A 21,514-nucleotide genomic window follows, 5' to 3' on the forward strand; every position below is an offset into this window, starting at 1 on the left:
GGAGCCCGGAGCGGGACCGGCCCGGTCAGGGTGACACCCCCGCCCCAGAGCCTTGGGGTGCGGCTGCGCCGAGTGCCTCCCGCGATTGGCTTTCCTCGGCGTCCCGCCCCTCGGAGAAGAGTCTGCTGGTTGCTGCTTGGCTCTCCTCCTTAAGCTATCACTCCTCCCAGGGCCCGCCTCCGCTCCCGCGCTATTGGGCGCCTCCCTCAGTAGCTTAAACTATTGGGTGTCCCGCAGGTCCGTCTCCAGTGGCCAAAGCGGGACCTGGCCTGGCGTGGTTAGGGGCCACAGAATTTGGGCCAAAGCCGTGGCTCTGGAGTTGGCCAGGACTAGAGGTGCAGCGGTTCTCAACCTGTGGGTCGCGACCCCTTTGGCGGTCGAACGACCCTTTCACAGGGGTCGCCTAAGACCATCCCGCATATCACATATTTACATTACGACTCATAACAGTAGCAACATTACAGTTATGAAGTAGCAACGAAAATTTTATGGTTGGGTCACAACATGAGGAACTGTATTTAAAGGGCCAGAAGGTTGAGAACCACTGGAAGGGTAGAGAACAATTCGACTGAGAGGAAGGGGTCAGGGGCACAGGGGTCATGGAGTGACCGCAAGTCACGATTATGGGACCAAGTTTGCAGAAAACCAGGAATCACCCGTTCCCATACAAACAGGCTGGTTTGCACCTTATACACAATGAAAACAAAAGACCCTTCACTTCCTGGTAGAATTGGCATATTACCATTTTGCAGCCCTTATTGGAATAATATATAGTGATATATAGTGGATCTAGGCAAGGATTCTCGTCAGCCCCTAAGGTCAGGAAAAGAGGGACAACTGGACTTTATGTGCCTCCTGATGGAAGCGCCCCCCCCCCCCCAAGCTAAGAGGTCACTTGCCAAAAGGGGAACCTGAATTCAGTTTGATTTCTCTAGGTTTATACACAAAATTATAGAAAATACCTAGGATAGGTGTCACCACCTTTCCTGACCCAGTCATCAAAATCCCAACTGAAAGTCTACAAGACAAAACAACCTGTTTCTCCAACAAATGAATCTCAAGGAAAAAGAAGAAAAAGAGGGAGAGATTGAGAGAGAGACTAAGGGGAAACCTGCAATTATAAGAGACTTAGAGATCTATCAACTAGTTGCAAGAAGCTCGAAAAATTGAGACTGAGGAAATTTGGACATTGGTTGGATATTTGTAAGTATTTTAATTTTTTGTAAGTATTGAAATTTGGACACTGGTTGGATATTTGTAAATATTGTAAATGTTTTTCTTTTTCTTTAAGGACATAAAGTTTTCTTTATTCTTTGAGGGAGAAGGGACGACACACTCCCAGTCAATTAAGAGAAACATTTTTGTCAGCACGGAAGTCTTTTATATTTTTTCCCACTTATGCCATCAGTTCATAGGGAATGGGTTCCAGCAGCTCCGGCTCCTTTCATTGGTTCTCACAAAGTGTGCTTCTCCGGGTGGAGCAGGCTGACGCTTCAGTTGAACCCAGGTACCTTTCTCTTTGGCTTCCTTCTTTTTCTGATCATTTTCCTTCACACGTTTCAGGAAGCTATCTTGGCTCTTAGATGCTTAATATGCTCAACACATACATTAACTCTGTTGGCAAGAATCTTGCCCTTAACTTGCTTGTTCACAATAATGCCCACTGCATGCTGGGTGACACTGTAGACCAGCAGTTCTCAACCTGTGGGTCGCGACCCCTTTGGGGCTCGAATGACCCTTTCTCAGGGGTCGCCTAAAACCATTGGAAAACATATATAATTACATATTGTTTTTGTGATTAATCACTATGCTTTAATTATGTTCAATTTGTAACAATGAAATTGGGGGTCAGCACAACATGAGAAACTGTATTAAAGGGTCGCGGCATTAGGAAGGTTGAGAACCACTGCCCTAGACTCTTCCAGTTTTGCCCTGGTAACACTTGTGGGCATTCCTTTTTTGTTTGTTTGTTTTTGGTTTGTTTTGTTTTTTTAAATATAATTTATTGATTTTAGAGAGGACGGGAGAGGGAGATAGAAACATCAATGATGAGAGAGAATCATTGATTGGCTGCCTCCTGCACGCCCCTTACTGGGGATTGAGCCCACAACTCAGGCATGTACCCTTGGCTGGAATTGAACCAGGGACCCTTCAGTCCGCAGGATGACGTTCTATCCACTGAGCCAAACCAGCTAGGGCTGGGGCATTCCTTTTTGAACAGTGCCCATTCCTTTGATGTCCACAATATCACCTTTCTTGTAGATTCGCATGTATGTAGCCAAAGGAACAACTCCATGTGTCCTAAAAGGCCTGGAGAACATATAGTGGTGCCTCTCCTTTTTCCCTTTGTGCTAGTCATTTTGGCGAATTACTGGAAGATGGTGGTTCTGGCTGAAAGGCTATTGTAATTTTTTTAGGTTTAAAAGTGGTATTTGTTTGCCTTTTGGGAGATTCCTTATCCTTGTAGATATACATACTGAAATATTTATAGATGTAATGAAAACTGGGATTTGCTTCCAAGTAGTCCAGGGAAGTGGGGGACAGGGATGGACGAATCAAAGTTGGCTGTGAGCCCGGCCAGTGTAGCCCAATGGATTGAACATCGCCCCAATCACCAAGAGGTCACTGGTTGGATTCCCAGAGGATTTCCCATGCCTGGGTTTTGGGCTTGATCCCAGAGGCAGCTGATTGATCAGTTTCTCTCTCCTTGGTGTTTCTATCTTTCTCCCTTCCTCTCACTTTCAAAAATCAATAGAAACATATTTTTTTAAAAAGGTTGGCCTTGAATTGGTGTGATGGGTGCATGAGGCCTCATTATCCTGTATTTTCTATTTTTGTATATATTTAAAATTGTCCAGAATGAAGAGTTTCGCCAAATGTAACCAATAACGATAGCCAAATTAAAAGTCCTCTGAATTTTAAAAACATAAAATTCACCCCAATTCTCCTTCCAGCTCCAGTCCCTTGTTCTCTGCTCTCCTTCACAGCAAAATTCCTTGAAAGACTTGTCTGGCTCCAGTATTTTCCAGCCCATGCTGAGACCCCACAGCACTGAAAGTGCTTACAGCCACTTAGTGCCTTTCACTGAGCCAAATCCAGCTGCCAGTTCTCAGCCTGACCACGAATTCAACAAGCTGATGTCTCCTATATTTTTATTTCCAACCCTGACCCAGACTTACCCATCCCCTGGGATGTCTGAGGCTCATCCAGTATCAGATATAACATGACCAAAAGCAGCTTCCGATTGTGGCCCTCAAACCTGCTCCTCCCACCAGCCTTCCCATCTCAGTTAGCAACTCTCCATCTTTCTAGCTGCTTTGGGTCAATTCCTTGGAGTTTCTGAAGATTACTTTCTTCCTCAAATCTCACATTCCACCTGTCAGCCCTGCCTTTAAAACCTGGCTGGAATCTGACCTCTTCTCACCACCTGGTTGGGCCTTCAGCCTTCACCTGGATGATCCCAAGTCTCCTAACCGGCCTCCACGTTTCTGAGCTTCCTGCTCTCTTCCCACATCTCCATGGGGGCCACAGTCATGCTTCTTTTTGTTCCTCTCAAAACCCTCCGCAATTTATCTCCCTCATTGCTAAGATCTACCAGGCCTTTTGAAATCTGTACTTCTTCCCTTTCTGCTCTAATCTTTAGTCTTGTGGTTCCTCCCAGGTGCCAGGCACAGTCCTGCCTCAGGGCTTTTGCACTCACTATACCCTCTGCCTGGACTGCTCTGTCCCAAGGTCCCAAGATAGCAACATGGCTCCCTCCCTCACCTCCTTCAGATCTTTGCTCAAGTGTCACCTTCTTTCAAGGCCTTTGTTGGCCACCCCATCCAAAACTGTCACACACACACACACCACACCCTGCATACTGCTTTTCCTGATCTTAAACTGTCTGCCCCCACAAGAATAAGTTCTTTGAGGACAGGGATTTCTGTGTTTCCTTCACGATTTGTTGCGCCCTCTAGAACAGTGCGTGGAATGGTGTATCTGCTCAGTCCAGGTTGTTGAAGTTCAGGAGCCGAAGATTAGAGCCTCAGGGTTAGGGCCAAAGCAGAAGGGCCCTAGGAAGCATAGACACTTGCATGGTGGTGAAGAGGGGAAGGAAGGAGCCACAGAAGGGGAGCAAAGACTACAAAGATTTAATTTAAAATCACAGTGTCTCAGCCAGGATACCCGCCACTAGGGGTACACCCAAGTCCAAAGGTCCTCAAGGGGCTCCTCCAGGCTCAGCAGCAAGGAGCCGACAGTGCAGCAGCTGTAGCTTCTGGCCCTTCAACTTTCTTCCCAAGGGTGAGGTCCACTCAGGTGCTCACTGGGGCAGGTTCTGCTGCTGTCGCTGCTGCCACAGGCTCCTTCTGCACTAGCTCAGGCTCGTCCTCTCCATCCTGAGGTGGGTGCACCAGAACCTTGTCTAAGATGCCAAACTCCTGGGCCTCCATGGGGCTCATGTAGCGGTCTCTCTCCATGGCCGACTCTGGGGGAGGGGGAAGCGGGAGGCAGGACATGTGTGGTTAAAAGCAGAGACCTGGAGCCCTCGCTGGTGTGGCTCAGTTGGTTGAGCATCGTCCCATGCACCAAAAGGTCGCCAGTTCCCCGTCAGGGCACGTGTCTTTCCCACTCTGTGCTTGTTTCCCCATTGCTAAAATACCTATTTCACCTTTTTTTACTTGTTAGTAATGGGTGATAATCTGGGAAGGGGCATGAATCCTAAGTGGATAATGTGATAAATTTCAGACTGAACATACCCACACGGCCAGCACCCAGATCAAGAGATGGGACATTGGCCTGGCCGGGTGGTTCAGCTGGTTGGAACGTCATCCCGTACACCAAGATTATGGGTTCGATTCCCAGTCAGAGCACTTACCTAGGTTGTGGTTTTGATCCCCAATCAGAGTGCATATGGGAGACAATTGATCGATGTTTCTCTCTCACATTAATATTTCTCTCTCTCTCCCCCTTCCTCTCTCTCTCAAATCAATTTAAATATGTATCTCCTCAGGTGAAGATTAAAAAAAAAAAAAGGAGCAACACTAGACCCCCTAAAACCCTGCTTAAGCCCACTTCCTGTCACCATGTCCTCCTGCCCAAGAGTAACCGCCATCTTAACAGTGGCCTAACAGTTATGTCTGTTTTTGTTCTTTAAATATGTGGAATCGCAGTGTTTACTCTTTTTCCCACTCAGCATTAGTTTCTGAGATTCATCCAGGCTGCCATGTCATTGTGGCCCATCTCTCACTGCTGTACAGTATTCTCCTCTGTGAATAAACCTCCACCAGTGCACATTCTCCTGCTGCGGGCATCCGAGCGTTTCCCTGTCTGGGGCCTGTATGAACCGGACTGCCAGCAGCATTCCTGTCTGCATCTTTGGACAGAAACACTCAGTTCTCCCCTCTATGCAGAGGGGGGAACCCCAGCATCTTTTCGCATGGTTAGCCTTCGCCAGTAGTGCCAAACAGCTGGAGTTAGGGAGCTGCAGGTCAGAGCCGCAGTGGCTCTACCATTTTCACTCCGGCCTGCAGGATAAGCGTTCCAGTTGTTCCACATTCTTGTCAGCATTTGATGTTGTCCGTATTTTATATTTGAGCTATTCTGGTGGATTGAAATGGTATCTCGTTGTGGCCTTAATTTCTTTTCCCTCATAACTTATGTCATGATTAAACAGCATCACTCAACAGGAGATGGGGAGAAATATGGAAACATCAATGATGAGGAGAGAATCATTGATTGGCTGCCTCCTGCATGCCCCCTACTGGGGATCGAGCCTGCAACCCCTGGGCATGTGCCCTGACTGGGAACTGAATGTGGGACTTCTTGGTCCATGGGATGATGCTCAACCCACTGAGCCAGCAGAGCCAGGCGTGAGCATCTTTTCTTATGCTTTTTGGCCACTTGGAATATTCTTTGTGGAAGGCCCTGCTCAAACCTTTTGACCCATTTCAATGAAATTTTTGAGGGTTTTGTAAATTTTTTTTAAGTGCTTAGAAAAGAGGTTCTCAAATGGAGGTGATTCTGTCTCTCAGGGGACACTGGGCAATATCTGGAGATAGTTTTGTTTGTCATAATTAGAGGGTGTTCCTGGCAGCCAGGGTGGCAGCCAGGGGTGCTGCTCAGTACCCTGCAGTGCACAGGACAGTCCCCACCACAGAGAATGATTGACCCCGAGTGTCAGTAGTGCCAAGGTTGAGGGGCCTGGCTCAGCGCAAGGCCTGACACTTACACCTGTGTTGGTTCAAATAAAGGACGGGGAGCAGTGGGGGTCTGCCTGGGGCAGGGCACTCACCAATCACCTGTAGGCTCTGTTTGGTGTGCTTGGCATAGATGGTGTAGAGCTGCTTCTTGAGTTTTATGATCTCCTCTGCCTGAATGGCGATGTCTGTGGCTTGGCCCTGGGGGACGTCCCAAGAAGAAGGTTGGAACCAGTGTCAGCACGCTCATGGGAAGGCTGGAGATGGGGACCCGGGAGCCCCCTTTGGACTTTGGGCTGCCAGTGGTCAGGCAGGTGGTTCAGGGCTTTAAGTCCCTCTACACCCTGCTTCATCCTCGCCACCATCAGGAAGGCTTCCTGGATTAAATATATTATCTTATTTTCTGTATCTGGAGCTCATCGACCTAGAGCTGTGGTCGGCAAACTCATTAGTCAACAGAGCCAAGTATCAACAGAACGACAATTGAAATTTCTTTTGAGAGCCAAATTTTTTAACTTAAACTATATAGGTAGGTACATTGTTATTAACTTAATTAGGGTACTCCTAAGGCTTAGGAAGAGCCACACTCAAGGGGCCAAAGAGCCGCATGTGGCTCGCGAGCTGCAGTTTGCTGACCACTGACCTAGAGGAATGGTCCCTCTGCCAGGGCTGGCTAATTCCTAGAGATAGCAAGCAGCTCACCTAAAAGCACACGAAAGGTGCTTCAGACGATTCAGAGGCCATACTCCCCCCACCTCCTGGATTCTGAGCCACTGTTTCTGTCCCGATCACCCCAAGGCCAGTTGCCATACAACCAGGGAGAGCTGTTATACCTCGGAGCTTGTTACAGTTACTCCGACTAGCCAAACTTAAGGCTGTTTATCTTGCCTTGCCCCCAGTTTTCCCCACAGACACGACAATAAAGGCTCTTGTCACGTTTTCTTCCTGCTCCCTTTGCCTCCTGACCAACCCTGGCACGTGCCCTGTGTCCCCGCCATAGCCTGGCATGCCCCTTCCTTTTGGAGACTGTGAGACAGACTCTTTCCAACAGCAGTTGGCTTCTGTTGACCTCACTGCAGCTGAATAATAATAAACCCTACATTTTCAAACACTGACATCCCCACAGGAGTTTCACCCAGTCAGTCCTCCTGTCTAGACCCCTGTCCCCCATCTCTGAAGCAGCTTGCAGGGCCTGGCACTCACCCGGGCGCCCCCAGAGGGCTGGTGGATCATGATGCGTGAATTGGGGAGCGAGTGGCGCATTCCTGGGGTGCCCGCGGTGAGAAGCAGGGAGCCCATGCTGGCGGCCTGGCCAACACACCACGTGCAGATGGGGTTCAGGATGTACTGCATCGTGTCGTAGATGGCCAGGCCTGAGGTCACCAGGCCACCTATGGGTGTGAGCGCAAGTTAGGGGCTGTGCCAGCTCCTCCCACCATCCTTTCCCTATATTAGGCCCTGGTCTTAGGGAGAGTTGGTGTAAATGCAGTCATTTAAAAAAAATCCTCTCCTAAAGGTTGATATTTTAGAGAGAGAGGAAGGAAGAGAGCAAGAGAGAGGGGGAGAGAGAAACACTGATGTGAGAAAAATATGGATTGGCTGCCTCTCATATATGCCACAACCAGAGATTGAACCTACAACCTAGGTATATGCCCTGACCAGGAATCGAACACGCAGCCTTCTAGTGCATGGGGCAATGCTCCAACCGAGCCACTGGGCTAGGGCTAGATGCAGCCCTTTAAAGCAGGGTCTGCAAATACCTCAGGGGGGAGGGAGGTGACAGGAACAGGTGACACAGGCCAGGTGGGAACAGAATGAGAGTGACCTGTTGCCACATGTGCATGTGGGCCCAGAGTGACCAGATCTGCCAAATTTTCAAGAGATAACTAGACATTCGGAGATGTGGCTGAGGGTGAAGCTCTGGAGGCAGCCTGCCTGGGTATAACCCCTGGCTGGGCAATCTATCATCCTTGTGGCCTGGGCAAGTTACCTAGCCTCTCGGGGCCACAGTGTCTCCTCAGTAACTAAATAGTACCTTTCAGGCGAGGTTGCCATAAGGATCAAATACGTTAAATGCACATAAAGTGCTTAAAAAGTGCTTGGCATAGTAAACGCTCAATCAAGATTGGTTATTCCTTTTTTGAGGGGAGAGGGTGGTGGCGGCGGTGGTGGAATCTACCAGTTTTAAAATGTTGACAACTAAGTCAGGTTGGTAAAATGTTATGTGTGTGAAAAGGGCAAATACCATATGATTCCACATATATGAGGAATCTAAAGAACAAAATAAACAAACAAGCAAAACAGAAAAAAAAACACCTCATAGATACAGAGAACAGACTCATGGTTGCCAGAGAGGGGGGAATTGGCAGTCACAAAATAGTCATAGGGATTAAAGTTCATCATAAGGAATATAATCAATAAAATTGTAATAGGCATGCATGGTGCCAGATGGGTGCTGGAATTATCAGAGGGGTCGTTTTATAAATTACATAATTGTTTGACCACTATGCTGTACACCTGAAATAAATATAAAATAACATTGAATACCAACTCAACTATAAAAAAAAAGTTATGTCTGTGATCAAAGAGGAAAATTCAGCTGAAGGTTTGTGAACCTAGACTTAAAAGCAAGGAGCAGTGTTTGGAGGGTTCAAGACACTTTTGGGATTCTGAAGTTAATTCTGAATCCCTACTTTCTCCAGAGTGAGAACATCCCTGATGGGGTTGGGAAAAGGGGGGTGTGGGGGGTGTCAGAGTCTCCTGAGTCACCTAGGGCATCCAAGCAGTGCCCCCTCGAACTTAGGGGTTCCTCCCCCGTCTCCGCGCTCACCAGGGCTGTTGATGTACATGTGGATGGGCTTCTTGTTGCTCTCAGACTGCAGGAACAGCAGTTGCGCGATAACCAGGCTGGCCACATTGTCATCAATCTGCAAGTGGGGAAGACAGGTGTCCCCAGGTGGGGGTGGGGTGGGGAGAGGGCTAAGGGAGGCAAGTTTTGGCGGCTGGGGATGAGTCCGGGAATCAGGATGACTGTCAGGGCCCAAGTGAGATGGGTCGGAAAGAATTCAGGATTCAGGAGGGTATGTATCTGGTGGTTGGGACCCAGGGGGTTTGGGGCACAGGAAGGGCAGAGTCAGTGGGCTCAGAGCACAGGAAGGGAAGGGGTCAGAAGGGTTGGGGGACCGGAGTCCAGGAACGGGGACGGGATCATAGCTGAGGGAGGGAGTTCAGAAATCAGGGAGGAGAGGGTTTGAAGAAGGGGTCAGGAGGGAATGGTGGGGAGTACGTGGGGGCGGGGTAGCCAGAAGGCTTATGTACGAGGAAGAGGGTGGCAGGTTGTGACTAGAGCGGAGCCCAGGGAGGAAATTCAAGTGGGAGAGGTCAGGGAGCCAAGGGGATTCAAGGATAAGGGGCGCCTAGGATCCGAGCAGGAGCAAGGGAGGATCAGCGTGCTGGGTGCTCACCGGACCCATGACACACACGATGCGCTCCCTCAGCAGCCGCGAGTAGATGTCATAGGCACGCTCGCCGCGACCCTGGAGGAGAAAGACGGAGGCGAGGGTCAGGGCGGCCGTGGCCCCAGCCCAAGTCCCCAGGCCTGTTCTCCGCCGGCCGCTATACCGTCTGCTCCACCACGATGGGAATGAGCGGGATAGCCCGGGCCGCCGTCGTGTGCAAGTTCCGCTGCAGGGCCAGACCCGTCTCGGGCATCCGCTGTGTGGGGAAGAGGGCGGCGAGGCGAGGCCACAACGCGGGGTACCTTCCTGCCGCCACCCGGGTCCCCCCCACCAGCATTCCGCTCCACATCCCGCCGCTCGTGCCTCCCGGCTTCCGTCCGATGGCGGAACTACAACTCCCAGGGTGCTTTGCGCACACAGCGCTAGCTCTCTGGGCCGCCCACTCCCCGGAAGTTGGGTGGGCACGTTCAGAGGCGGGGCGGAGCCCTGGGAGGAAGTGGACTCCAGGCCAAGCTGGAGAAGTTTCAGAACCTCCAGTTCGAGTCTGTTTCCCAACGAATTCGTCATAATATCCTGCTGTTCATTACTTATTTAAAAAAGCAACAACATTCGGCTCTCCCCTAGTGGCTCAGTTACGGGTTCCATTCCCAGTCAGGACACATACCAGGTAGGGGTGCTTTGGGGAGGCAACCATGGGTGTTTCTCACATTGATGTATCTCTCTCACATCCGCGTCCCCCCCCCGCCCCCCACTTCCTTCTCTCTCATATCAATAATAAAAATAAAAATAAGCTCTAGCTGGTTTGGCTCAGTGGATAGACAATCGAACCTGGGACTCTTGAGTCCGCAGGCCGACGCTCTATCCACTGAGCCAAACCGGTTAGGGGTACAAATATATTTTTAAAAAATAAATAAAAATCAGCCCTGGCTGGTTAGAGCATCAGCTGTACACCAAAGGGTCCTGGGTTCAATTCTTGGTCATGGGCACATACCTGAGTTGCAGGTTCCTACCCTGCCCCAGTTGGGACCAGGTGTGGAAGGCAACCAATCGATGTCTCTCTCATGGATGTTTCTCTCTCCCCTCTCCCTACCTCCCTTCCACTGTATATAAAAAAAAGCACAAAGCAATGAGAAAATATCTTCATGAGAATTTAAAAAATAATAATTGGACTGCCAAACATGAGCAGATGGATTTCTATCACGTGGGTGGAGTAGGGGTGGAGCGGGCAGGAATATCAGCATTGTCCTCACTGTGCCCTGGCCTCAGTGACCTTTCAGCTTGATGGGGCCGACTCCTTTGGAGACCTTGGCATTCATTTATGGTCAAGTGTGGCATCAAGGGAGGAGCCACAGGTTGTGGGACTTACTGTGTGATCTTAGATGCATTGCTTAACCCCTCCATGCGTGAAGTTTCTCATCTGGAAGATGGTGATGATCATTATCACACAGATTTAAGGCTACCTGCTGTTGAACCTGCATACTGAAATGACGAGTTCAAATCTTGGCTCCACCACTTACTGGTTGGTTGTACTTGTGCTTCAGTTTCCCGTTTGTAAAATGGGGATTGTGAGCACCTGGTCCTAGGATGGTTGTGCTTCAGGCCCTCAGATCCAAAAAGTTCTCTCAAATGAGGGTCTATTTGAAGTGGATTTTGACTCAGGTGGGAGTTCTAGGTGGGCAATATTGCTGGACTCTAAAACTCAATGCTAGCTGCCCTAGATAAGGATGGTTTTGTACCCTCCGTGCCCTCAGAGGATCCCAATCTGATGGGGAGATAGAGCAGGGAAGAAAGTCACTCTATGGACTTGGGGGCAAAACAGAGGGAAGGACATGGAAGTGGAAGAGTTTGAACTGTCAAACCCTGGCAGAAGGCCCAGACCTAGGTCTCACTGGTCAAGGGTGGGGCATGAGGGGAGCTGGCATTTAGGCACTAGGTGTGGAGGACTGAAGAGGTAGGTGGGCAGTGCAGGCTGTCCCAGTTTCTGCTATGAGTCAGGTGTGTGGCTCTGCCTAGCTGGTTCCCTTAGGGCAGTGGTTCTCAACCTTGGCTGCACATTAGAATCACCTGGGAATCTTTAAAATCCTGATTTCTGGGACTCATCCTCTGGAAATTCTGTTTCTTTGTTTTCGGGTGAGGCCACAACATTAGAAACAAAGAAACAGAATTTCCGGAGGATGAGGCCCAGAAATCAAGATTTTAAAAAGATTCCCAGGTGATTCTAATGTGCAGCCAAGGTTGAGAACCACTGTCTTAGGGCCTGAGCTCCCACTCTGTGCTAGGGAGAAGGGCCATCAGCTATCACTACCCCGGCATCCTTCCCCTCAATACTTCATCACAACCCCTGCTCTCTCTGCCTCCCAGATATCTGTTCAGTCTATTCAAAGTTCAACTACTTTTCACCTCTTTTGTCAACACACCCAGCTCATAGGTGTTCCACCTTCACCATTGTAGGGTGCCCCGCTAATACTTCTTCATTCAGCAGGCTAAGTGACCCTCATACGAGCTAATTGAACCATGTCCCTTCCTTGCCTAAAACCCTCCCCTTGGTTCCCTATCACTCTGCTGTCTTCTAACCTCATCTCCTTCCACCTTCCTTCCCTGTTCTGCTCCAGCGGTGACATTTGTTCCTCAAAAATGCCAAGCTCCGAACAGTCACCTAGCCTTTTCTTGTGTCTTCTTCCTGAATCTAGCTCCTGAGTTTCCACAAAAAGCCTTCCCTGACCCCCTTGCTAGCCCAAGCACTCTCTGGAATGTTTGCCTTGTTTCATTGGCTGTCCAAAACAATCCCATCAATTTATTTGTTTTCTTCTTTATTGTCTGTAGAAGTGAACTCCGTGAGGCCAGAAGCTCAGTGGTATGACTCAGCCCTGTGGCCCGTGGGAGGCTGTTATTAAACCTTTTTGATTAGGACTCACAAGGAGAAACACATCTCATATAGTGTCAGAGGACACAAAAGTTTTTTTTATATATATTTTACCGATTTTTTACAGAGAGGAAGGGAGAGAGATAGAGAGTTAGAAACATCGATGAGAGAGAAACATCAATCAGCTGCCTCCTGCACATCTCCCACTGGGGATGTGCCCGCAACCCAGGTACATGCCCTTGACCGGAATCAAACCTGGGACCCTTGAGTCCGCAGGCCGACGCTCTATCCACTGAGCCAAACCGGTTTCGGCAACACAAAAGTTTTATGAAATCATACTTGTCCTTACTTTGAGCAATGTCTTTTTTTTTTTTTGAGCAATGTCTTCTGATGCTTCTATTTTATCCTACTTTATTCCATGTCATTTATATTAGGGTTTCTCAACCTTGGCACTAATAACATTCTGGGTTGGATAATTCCTTGTTGGGTGGGAGGAGGCTGTCCCGTGTATATTATAGGCTGTTGAGCGTCCTCCCTGTCTGCCACCAACTAGATGCCAGTAGCATTCCTTCCCCCATCATAACAACCAAAAGTGCCTCAGACTTCGCTAAGTGTACCCACAGAGGGCAGGATTGCTCCAAGTTGAAAGTCACTGACTTAGAAAGTGGGTAGTGACTTGAAGTGGAAACAAAAAGGCAGGTGCCCAAGGTCCAGAGCAGTAAAGCCAGGCCTCAGTGCCCTCCTCTTCACCCCTCTTGCCTCTTTGTCCTGGTCTGACAGGCCTTCCTGTCTACCCACATTAGCCTCAACCTGTTTGTTGTCCCCGTCACCACCCCGCAAAAGCACCTCTTCTAGCCGCTAGGGATGTGGTGTCAGGCAAGACAGGCAGGGTCCCAGCCCTTACAAAGAGACCCTAAAAACCAGTGTGAGCTTCAGATAGTGCTGGGGACATCACAGCAGCGTCATGGAAGTCAATGACGGGGAAGGTTGTTTAACTTACCATAGTTCAGAAAGCCCACCTTGATAAAGGACATTTGAGCAAGAACTGAATGGAGTAAGGGACCAAACCACATACAGATCAGGGGAGGGTGCACCGGGCAGAGGGAGGAGTAAAGTACGGAGCTCCAGAAGCAGGAATAGGCTCGCTGTCCTTGAGGACAGGAGTGCAGTGGCTGGAGTATAGGGCGGGAGGAGGTGGCAGAGGTGAGAGGGAGGTGGCATGAGGAGGCGCGGTAGTGTAAGGGCTGTGTGCGGTGAGCCGTGGGAAAGGGCTTGGGTGTTACTGTAGGCACCTGAGAGCCACTGGAGGATTCAGCGGAGGCAGTAAAAGAGTTTACATTGTGTGAAAGGTCACTAGAGCTGCCACCTAGATAATGAATCGTGGAAGTTAGCAAGAATGGAAAACAAGAAATACATCTCATATAGTGTCAGAGGACACAAAAACACAAAAGTTATCTTTTAAAGGGACCCCTCTGCCTTGGAGAGGCCTGATCAGTCCCTGATCTTTACCCACACCCCCTTGGTAATCTCATCTGGTCCGCTGGCTTTAAATACCTGTGTGCCACCGCCACAGTGGCTTGTGGTTGAGCGTTGACCTATGAATTAGGAGGTCACAGTTCGATTCTCGGTCAGGGCACATGCCCTGGTTGGGGACTTGATTCCTGATCCTGCAGGAGGCAGCCCATTAGTGATTCTTTCTCATCATTGGTGTTTCTATCTCTTTCTCCCTCTCCCTTCCTCTCTGAAATCAATTAAAATACATACATACATACATACATACATACATACCTGTGTGCTGCATGGCTCCCAGATTTCTCTCTCCTTACCCAGATATCTCTCTAAACTCCAGACCTCCCTCCCTCACATCTACCCATAGGTGTCTAATTAGGCAACTCAAAATGAACATGTTTGGAATGAATTACTGCTCTTATCCCCCAGCCTGTGCATCCCTCCTTCATCCTCTCACCTGCTCATCCTAAAAAAGATGGAATCATGCTTGATTCCCTCTTTTCACAGCACCCAAAATCCAATCTGTTGGCTAATCCAGTTGGCTCAACTTTCAAAATTTAGCCAGCACTCAGCTCCTCCTCACAAGTCTCTGCTGCCTCCCTGACTTGCGCCACCTTCATCTCTTGCCCAGATAATTGCAGTCACCTCCCATTTGTCCCAGCTTCCACTCCTGTTCTCCCACAAGCTATTCTCCTTGCAGCGGCCAGAGCAATCCTTTTAAAACTTAACTGAGTTCACGTCATTATTTTTAGAACTAGAGGCCTGGTGCATGAAATTCGTGCACTGGAGAAGGGGGGGAGTGGTCCCTTAGCCTGGCCTGTGCCCTCTCGCAGTCCAGGACCCCTCCCTCCTTACCGCCCACTTGCTTGCTGCTTCCTACCGCTCCGCTTGCTGCCCCCCCTCGCTCACTCCACTGAGGCCACACTGGTCTTGCTGTTCCTCTAACTCAGTGGTTCCCAACGTGGGCCACATGCCCCAAGGGGTGCAATTTAATTTTTAAGGGGGGCAATTCGAGAATGAGTTATTAACAGTGCATTTCTTATGGTTCTAGGGGCCTCATATACAGTATATAAATATATATTGTGACATATTTATGCATTTCAGTTCCCTATGTTTTGGGAAACTTTGCTATTTTTCATATCACTTCATATTATTACTATTATATTTTTTAACAATTTTTTAGTGATTTCTTCCTCAGTATTTCAGCCGTCCTTTCGTTCTTTTATATTTCTCTTTCATGGATGCCATACTCTTTGGAAGCTTGTTTAGACCAAGTTAATGGCCTTTTAGGCTTCCTCCACATGAATAGGAGTTCACTTTTTGAATAATAAGAATTGTATGTCGCCCTAACCAGTTTGGCTCAGTGGATAGAGCATCGGCCTGCAGAATCAAGGGTCCCAGGTTCGATTCCGGTCAAGGGCAGGTACCTGGGTTGCAGGCACATCCCCAGTAGGGGGTGTGCAGGAGGCAGCTGATTGATGTTTCTCTCTCACCGATGTTTCTAACTATCCCTCTCCCTTCCTCTCTGTAAAAAATCAATAAAATATATTTTAAAAAAAAGAATTGTATGTCATGGGAAGGAGGGGGGCGCTCAGGATTTTAGAGATGCTTAGGTGAGGTATGGCCAAAAAAGGTTGGGAGCCACTGCTGTAACTCATCAGTCACACACCCGTCTCAGGCCCTTTGCATCAGCTCCTCCCTGTGGCTGGAATGCTCTTCCCTCAGATATCCCCATGGCTCCCTTCTCACCTCCATTGAGTCCATACTCATTATCAATCTTCTGACACCCCTATTTAAAACCACAACCCCACCCTCCTCTCTCAGCACTGTATCTCTTTTCCTGCTTTATTTTTTCTTTATGTAACTTATTAGCCTGGTATACCTACCTACTCAAAGTCTGCTTCACAGCCCAGCAGCATCAGCATCACCTGGGACCTTGTTAATAACGCAGACTCTTAGGCTCCGCCCACAGCTACTCAGTCAGAGTCTGCATTTTCACAAAATCCCCAGGTGGTCCATATGTACACTGAAGTTTGAGGAGCACTCTTGTGATCCACTCACTGTTTATTTTGTCCACTGTCTCCTCTACTAAAGTGCAGGCTCACCAGGACAAAGGCTTTTCTCTACTCTTTCACCACTATACTTCATCACCTAGAACAGTGTTCGGCACATTGAAGGCACTCCGTAAACACGTATTGAATCAGTGAGGGAATGGCTAATGGGTGGAGAATGGGCTGTGCGAGGCAATGGTGGAGGCAGAGTGAGAAAATGAATCTTGTTGACACTTCACTCCCCAGTTTGGGTGGGAGTCTGAAAAACCCACCTTGGAAAAAGTAGGCAGAGGTTCCAGAGACTGAGCATCAGGGGAAATTTGGCTAGGAGGTCACAGCCAGCTCTGGACAGCACTGCTACCATGGTGGACACTGCTACAGGCAATAAAGTCCCCATCCCCCAAAGAAATGAAATGATTGAATGCTGGAAAGCCAACACCAATAACAACAACACATGACAAATACCTCTACAAAGGGGGACCAGTGACAGGGCAGGTGTAGCCATTCAGAAGAGAAATGTGGAGTCAGTGTGAGGGAGGATCTAGAGCAGTGGTTCTCAACCTTCTGGCCCTTTAAATACAGTTCCTCATGTTGTGACCCAACCATAAAATTATTTTCGTTGCTACTTCATAACTGTAATGTTGCTACTATTATGAATCGTAATGTGAATATCTGATATGCAGGATGGTCTTGGGCGACCCCTGTGAAAGGGTCGTTCGACTGCCAAAGGGGTCGCGACCCACAGGTTGAGAACCGCTGCTCTAGAGATTTGTGAATGTTCAGAAAGTGGAACAGAGAGAGCTTGAGAGTGCAGGACAAATTCTTTTCTAAAAGTCATACTTCTCCTTTGTAGCAGTTATTGTTATGTAACAAATAACCCCATAATTTATTAGCTTACAACAAGAACATTAAGTATTATCGTAACAATACACATGATCTCACATAGCTCCTGTGGGTTAGGTGTTCTGACTTGAGGTCTTTCATAAAGTTGGGGTCAAAATGTCAGCCAGGGCAGTGGTGCTGTCTACAGGCTTAACGAGAGATGAAGGATCCACTTCCAAGATGACTCACTCACATGGCTAGCAATTTGAAGGCGGGACAAGTTGGATGGCTCGCTATTGTCAGGAGGCTTCAGTTCGACCCCAAGTGGACCTCTTGACTAATTGAGTGTCCTCACAACATGGCGTCTGGCTTCCCTAGAGCAAATGATTCAAGATAGCAAAGTGGAAGCTATAATGTCTTCTATGACCCAGCTTTGGAAGTCAGACATTGTCATTTTCACAGCATCCTAGTGGTTCCACAGGCTAACCATAATTCACTGTGGGGCAGGGGACTACAAAAGAGGGTGGACATCCAGGCCCTCTTGGAGGGTGGTCGCCACACCCTTCCATTCAGGGACTACATTCCCCAGCATCCCTTGCATCTAGGGAGCCATGTGCTTATTTTCACCAATGAACCTAGCAAGGAAATAAAAATATGTGATGCTTCCAATTTAAGGCGTTTAGGAGGCAAGTGTGACTTCTCCACTCTCTTTCTCCTTACACCAGCTCTGGCAGCTGAATGCAGTGACCTGATAGAGATGATGGAACCACAGAAGGAGCCCGGGAAGGGAGCCGCCTACCATATAGGAACATTCATTTTGGATTTTAGATGATGAGCAACAAACTTCAATCATGTTTGAGTCATCAGATATTTTAAGGTTTGTTCATTATGGCACCTACTATTATCTAATTAATTCAGGAATGGTTTGAATATGAGAGTGAGCGAGAGGGGAGGTTCAAAGGTTTCTGGCTGGAGGCATTGGGTAACTGGGGGTGTTTTTTATGGATATGGGGATGTAGGTTTTGGGGGAAGGTGATGAGTTAGTTTAGGGCAGAGTTTCTCCACCTTGGCACTCTTAACATTTGGGATTGAATAGTTCTTTGTGGTGGGGGCCGTCCTGTGCAGTGTAGGACATTGAGCAGCATCCCTGGCCTCTACCCGCTAGATGCCAGTAGCATTCCTTTTTTATTTATTTTTATTTTTTTAATGCAAATCATTTACTCTTTTTTAAAAATATTTTTATTGATTTCAGAGAGGAAGGGAGAGGGATAGAAAGAAAGAAACATCAATGATGAGAGAGAACCATTGATCGGCTGCCTCCTGCTTGCCCCCTACTGGGGATCGAGCCTGAAACCCAGGCACGTGCCCTTGACTGGAATCGAACCCAGGACCCTTAAGTCCACAGGCTGACGCTCTATCCACTGAGCCAAATCAGTCAGGGCTGCCAGTAGCATTCCTTGATTGTGTCAACCAGGAATGTCTCTAGATATTGCCAAGCATCCCCAGTTGAGAACTACTGAGTTAGAAGCAGGAGAGGAGTCAGGAGGGGCAGGTGTTAGTCACAGGTTGAAGGAAGAGAATGAATCAAGCAGGGGCACAAGCTGCTGAGATCAGCCATCAGTTTCAGAAGCATCCACTGTTGAGGAGCCATTTTAGTGGGGAGGGGGAGCAGCATATAAGGGGGGCGGGGTGTAAGCAGTAAAATTGACACTGTGCATTCATTTTAATTGATGTATAAGGAGTCCCATGGTGTAATTTTAAAAAATAATGGAATATAACATACAGTCAGTAAAGTATATACACCTCAACTGTATAGCTCAATGAACTTTTTATGTAACCAAGATCTAGAAAGTTCCTTCATGCCCCTTCTCAGTCAATACACCATTTTGGTTCCCTTCATGTAATTTCTAGGGGGAAAAGCAAGCAGGTGATAAGACAATGTTGTCACCACAGTCTCATTATTGCAAATATATACATATACATATACATACATATAAATATACATACATATACATACATATACATACATACACATACACATACACATATACATATACACACACATATATATATATATATATATATTATGAACATGATCTACAAAGCAAGGATAAAAAGTGAATCAATAAGATAATTTCAGAAGTATTTTAGTGTAGACACTAACAAGTGAGTACAAGTATAGTTAAAAACTCATTTGTTGCACTGGCCGGTGGTTAGAGCATTGGCCCATGAACCAAAGGGTCTATATATATGTGTATATATATATGTTGGGAGCGTACGCTCCTAGATACTAAGAGTCTAGGACATGAGAAATTTTTATTTTGGGGGGCTGTGTGTGTGTCGCATCATAAGCACATTTTGCTTTTTTAAAATTTGAAGTGAAATTCACATAACAAAATTAACCATTTTGAAGTGTACAATTCAGTGGCATTTAGTACATTCCCAGTGTTGTATGAACACACCTCTATCCAGTTCTGAAACATTTTCATCCCCCCAAAAGGAAACTGTCCATTTAGCAGTCACTCCCCATCCCCATCCCCAGCCCCTGGAAACCAAAATCCATTTCCTGTCTCTATGGATTCACCTTTTCTGGATATTTCATATAAGTGTAATCATGTAATATGTGGCCTTTTGTGGCTGGCTTCCCTCACTGAGCATCGTGTGTTCAAGGTCCATCCACGCTGTAATGAGTGTTAGTGCTTCACTCCTTTCTGTGGCTGAGTAATATTCCAGTGTTTGGATATATCACATTTCATTTGTTTGTTTGTTTGGTTGATTAGTCCTCACCTGAAGATATTTTTCCATTGATTTTTTAGGGAGAGTGGAAGAGAGAGGGAAAGACTGGGAGAAACATCGATGTGAAAGAAACACGTGGGTTGGTTGCCTCCTGCACGTACCCCAACCAGGGCCCTGGCCAGGGAGGAGCCTGCAGCCAAGGTTCATGTCCTTGACCGGAATCGAACCTGGGACCCTTTGGTCTGCAGGCCAGCGCTCTATCCACTGAGCCAAACTGGCTAGGGCTATCCATTTTATTTATCCATTCATTTGTTGATGGACATTGAACATATCTCATGTTTATCGTAGGAATAAAGATGATTTAAATCTTTAAATTGGAAAGTACTAAATTAGTATTTAGTGATAATTATGAATAGTTAAGGAGTGGTAAAGCAGGGGAGGGAGAGTCCTGGGTTCAATCTCAACTCCACCTCTTAGTCCCTGGCACCTTGGGTGAAGATCCAAACCTCTCATAGCTGCCGTTTCCTCACCTGCCAAATGAATGTGGAGAATTCTCTTCTGGGCAAGTGATTGGATGCTTCATAAAAGCCTCTCTCTGTCACTTCACCCCCTACACACACACACACACACACACACACGCACGCATGTGTGCACATGCTCAAAAAATGCAGTCTATCTGGTAGACCAAACCTCTTACCATTCAGTGTTCAGGGAAGGAACACAATAAAAAGTGTTGGGAAACCATGAGGTTTTCTAAACTTTAATCATTCATGTATATATACCAGCTACACAATCATCTATGGAACCATCGCCTAAGCCCATTGGACCCCTAACCCATTTTTGCCAATTTCACAAGGAGCCCAGGACTTCATCACCAAAAACCCACAACTTGTATACCTCTATATTTCCCCCTTCTTCCTTCTCTGTCCAACTTGGGGTTTTTTCGTTTGTTTGTTGTGTGTGTGTGTGTGTGTGTGTGTGTGTGTGTGTGTGTGTTTAATCCTCACCAGAGGCTATTTTTTCCATTGATTTTCAGAGTGGAAGGGAGGGGGAGAGACACACAGAGAGAAACATCTATTAGCTGCCTCCTACACGTGCCTAGGGATGGACCCTGCAACAGAGGTACATGCCCTTCACGAGAATCGAACCCAGGGCCCTTCTTCAGTCCTCGGCAGATGCTCTTACCACTGAGCCAAACCAACAGAGCCCAACTTGTTTTATTTTATTTTTTTAAAATATATTTTATTGATTTTTTACAGAGAGGAAGGGAGAGAGATAGAGAGTTAGAAACATCGATGAGAGAGAAACATTGATCAGCTGCCTCCTGCACATCTCCCACTGGGGATGTGCCCGCAACCCAGGTACATGCCCTTGACCGGAATCGAACCTGGGACCCTTCAGTCCACAGGCCGACGCTCTATCCACTGAGCCAAACCGGTTTCAGCAGCCCAACTTGTTTTAAAGTCAGTTACATTGAAGTCTAGCCTGCATATAATAAAATGTAACCATTGTAAGTGTGCAGTTTGACAAATCCATGTAACCACTTCCCCAGTCAAGATAGAGAACATTTATGTCACTCCAAAAGATCTCTTGGGTCCTTTTATAGTCAGTCCCCATCCCATCTTCATCCCCAAGCAACCATTTATCTGATTTCTATCACCTTAGATTAGAGTTCCCTTTACTAGAATTTTGTATAAATGGAATCATGCAGTATGTGACTAGCTTTCCTTCTCTTTCTTTCTTTCTTTCTTTCTTTCTTTCTTTCTTTCTTTCTTTCTTTCTTTTTCTTTCATCTTTTTTCTTTCTTTCTTCTCTCTCTCTCTCTCTCTCTCTCTCTCTCTCTCTCTCTAGAGGAAGGGAGGGGGAGAGAGAGATAGAAATATCAATGGAGAGAGA

The 21,514-nt window shown here is 47.5% G+C and overlaps 1 protein-coding gene across 1 annotated transcript; it reads right to left on the reverse strand.

Moving 5' to 3' along the window:
- Nucleotides 1-4,114: 4,114 nt before the first annotated feature.
- CLPP (caseinolytic mitochondrial matrix peptidase proteolytic subunit) lies at nucleotides 4,115-10,037 on the reverse strand. Its single transcript, XM_006764226.2, has 6 exons — nucleotides 9,801-10,037; nucleotides 9,644-9,715; nucleotides 9,010-9,106; nucleotides 7,383-7,570; nucleotides 6,275-6,380; nucleotides 4,115-4,468 (listed from the first exon to the last, which is right to left on the reverse strand). Exons 1-6 carry the CDS (start codon nucleotides 9,984-9,986, stop codon nucleotides 4,296-4,298), a joined length of 822 nt encoding a protein of 273 aa, XP_006764289.1. The 5' UTR covers nucleotides 9,987-10,037; the 3' UTR covers nucleotides 4,115-4,295.
- Between the last annotated feature and the right edge of the window lie 11,477 nt (nucleotides 10,038-21,514).

This window comes from Myotis davidii, unplaced genomic scaffold (assembly GCF_000327345.1).
Source record: "Myotis davidii unplaced genomic scaffold, ASM32734v1 scaffold341, whole genome shotgun sequence".
NCBI lineage: Eukaryota > Metazoa > Chordata > Mammalia > Chiroptera > Vespertilionidae > Myotis > Myotis davidii.

Excerpts from the sequence above, each read along its gene's own strand:
- CLPP (XM_006764226.2), bottom strand. The coding sequence starts at position 9,986 with ATGTGGAGCGGAATGCTGGTGGGGGGGACCCGGGTGGCGGCAGGAAGG. Across the intron at positions 9,107-9,643 it reads TCGTGTGTGTCATGGGTCCG|ATTGATGACAATGTGGCCAG; the intron begins GTGAGCACCCAG and ends CCCCACTTGCAG. Across the intron at positions 6,381-7,382 it reads AGCCCTCTGGGGGCGCCCGG|GGCCAAGCCACAGACATCGC; the intron begins GTGAGTGCCAGG and ends GACGTCCCCCAG.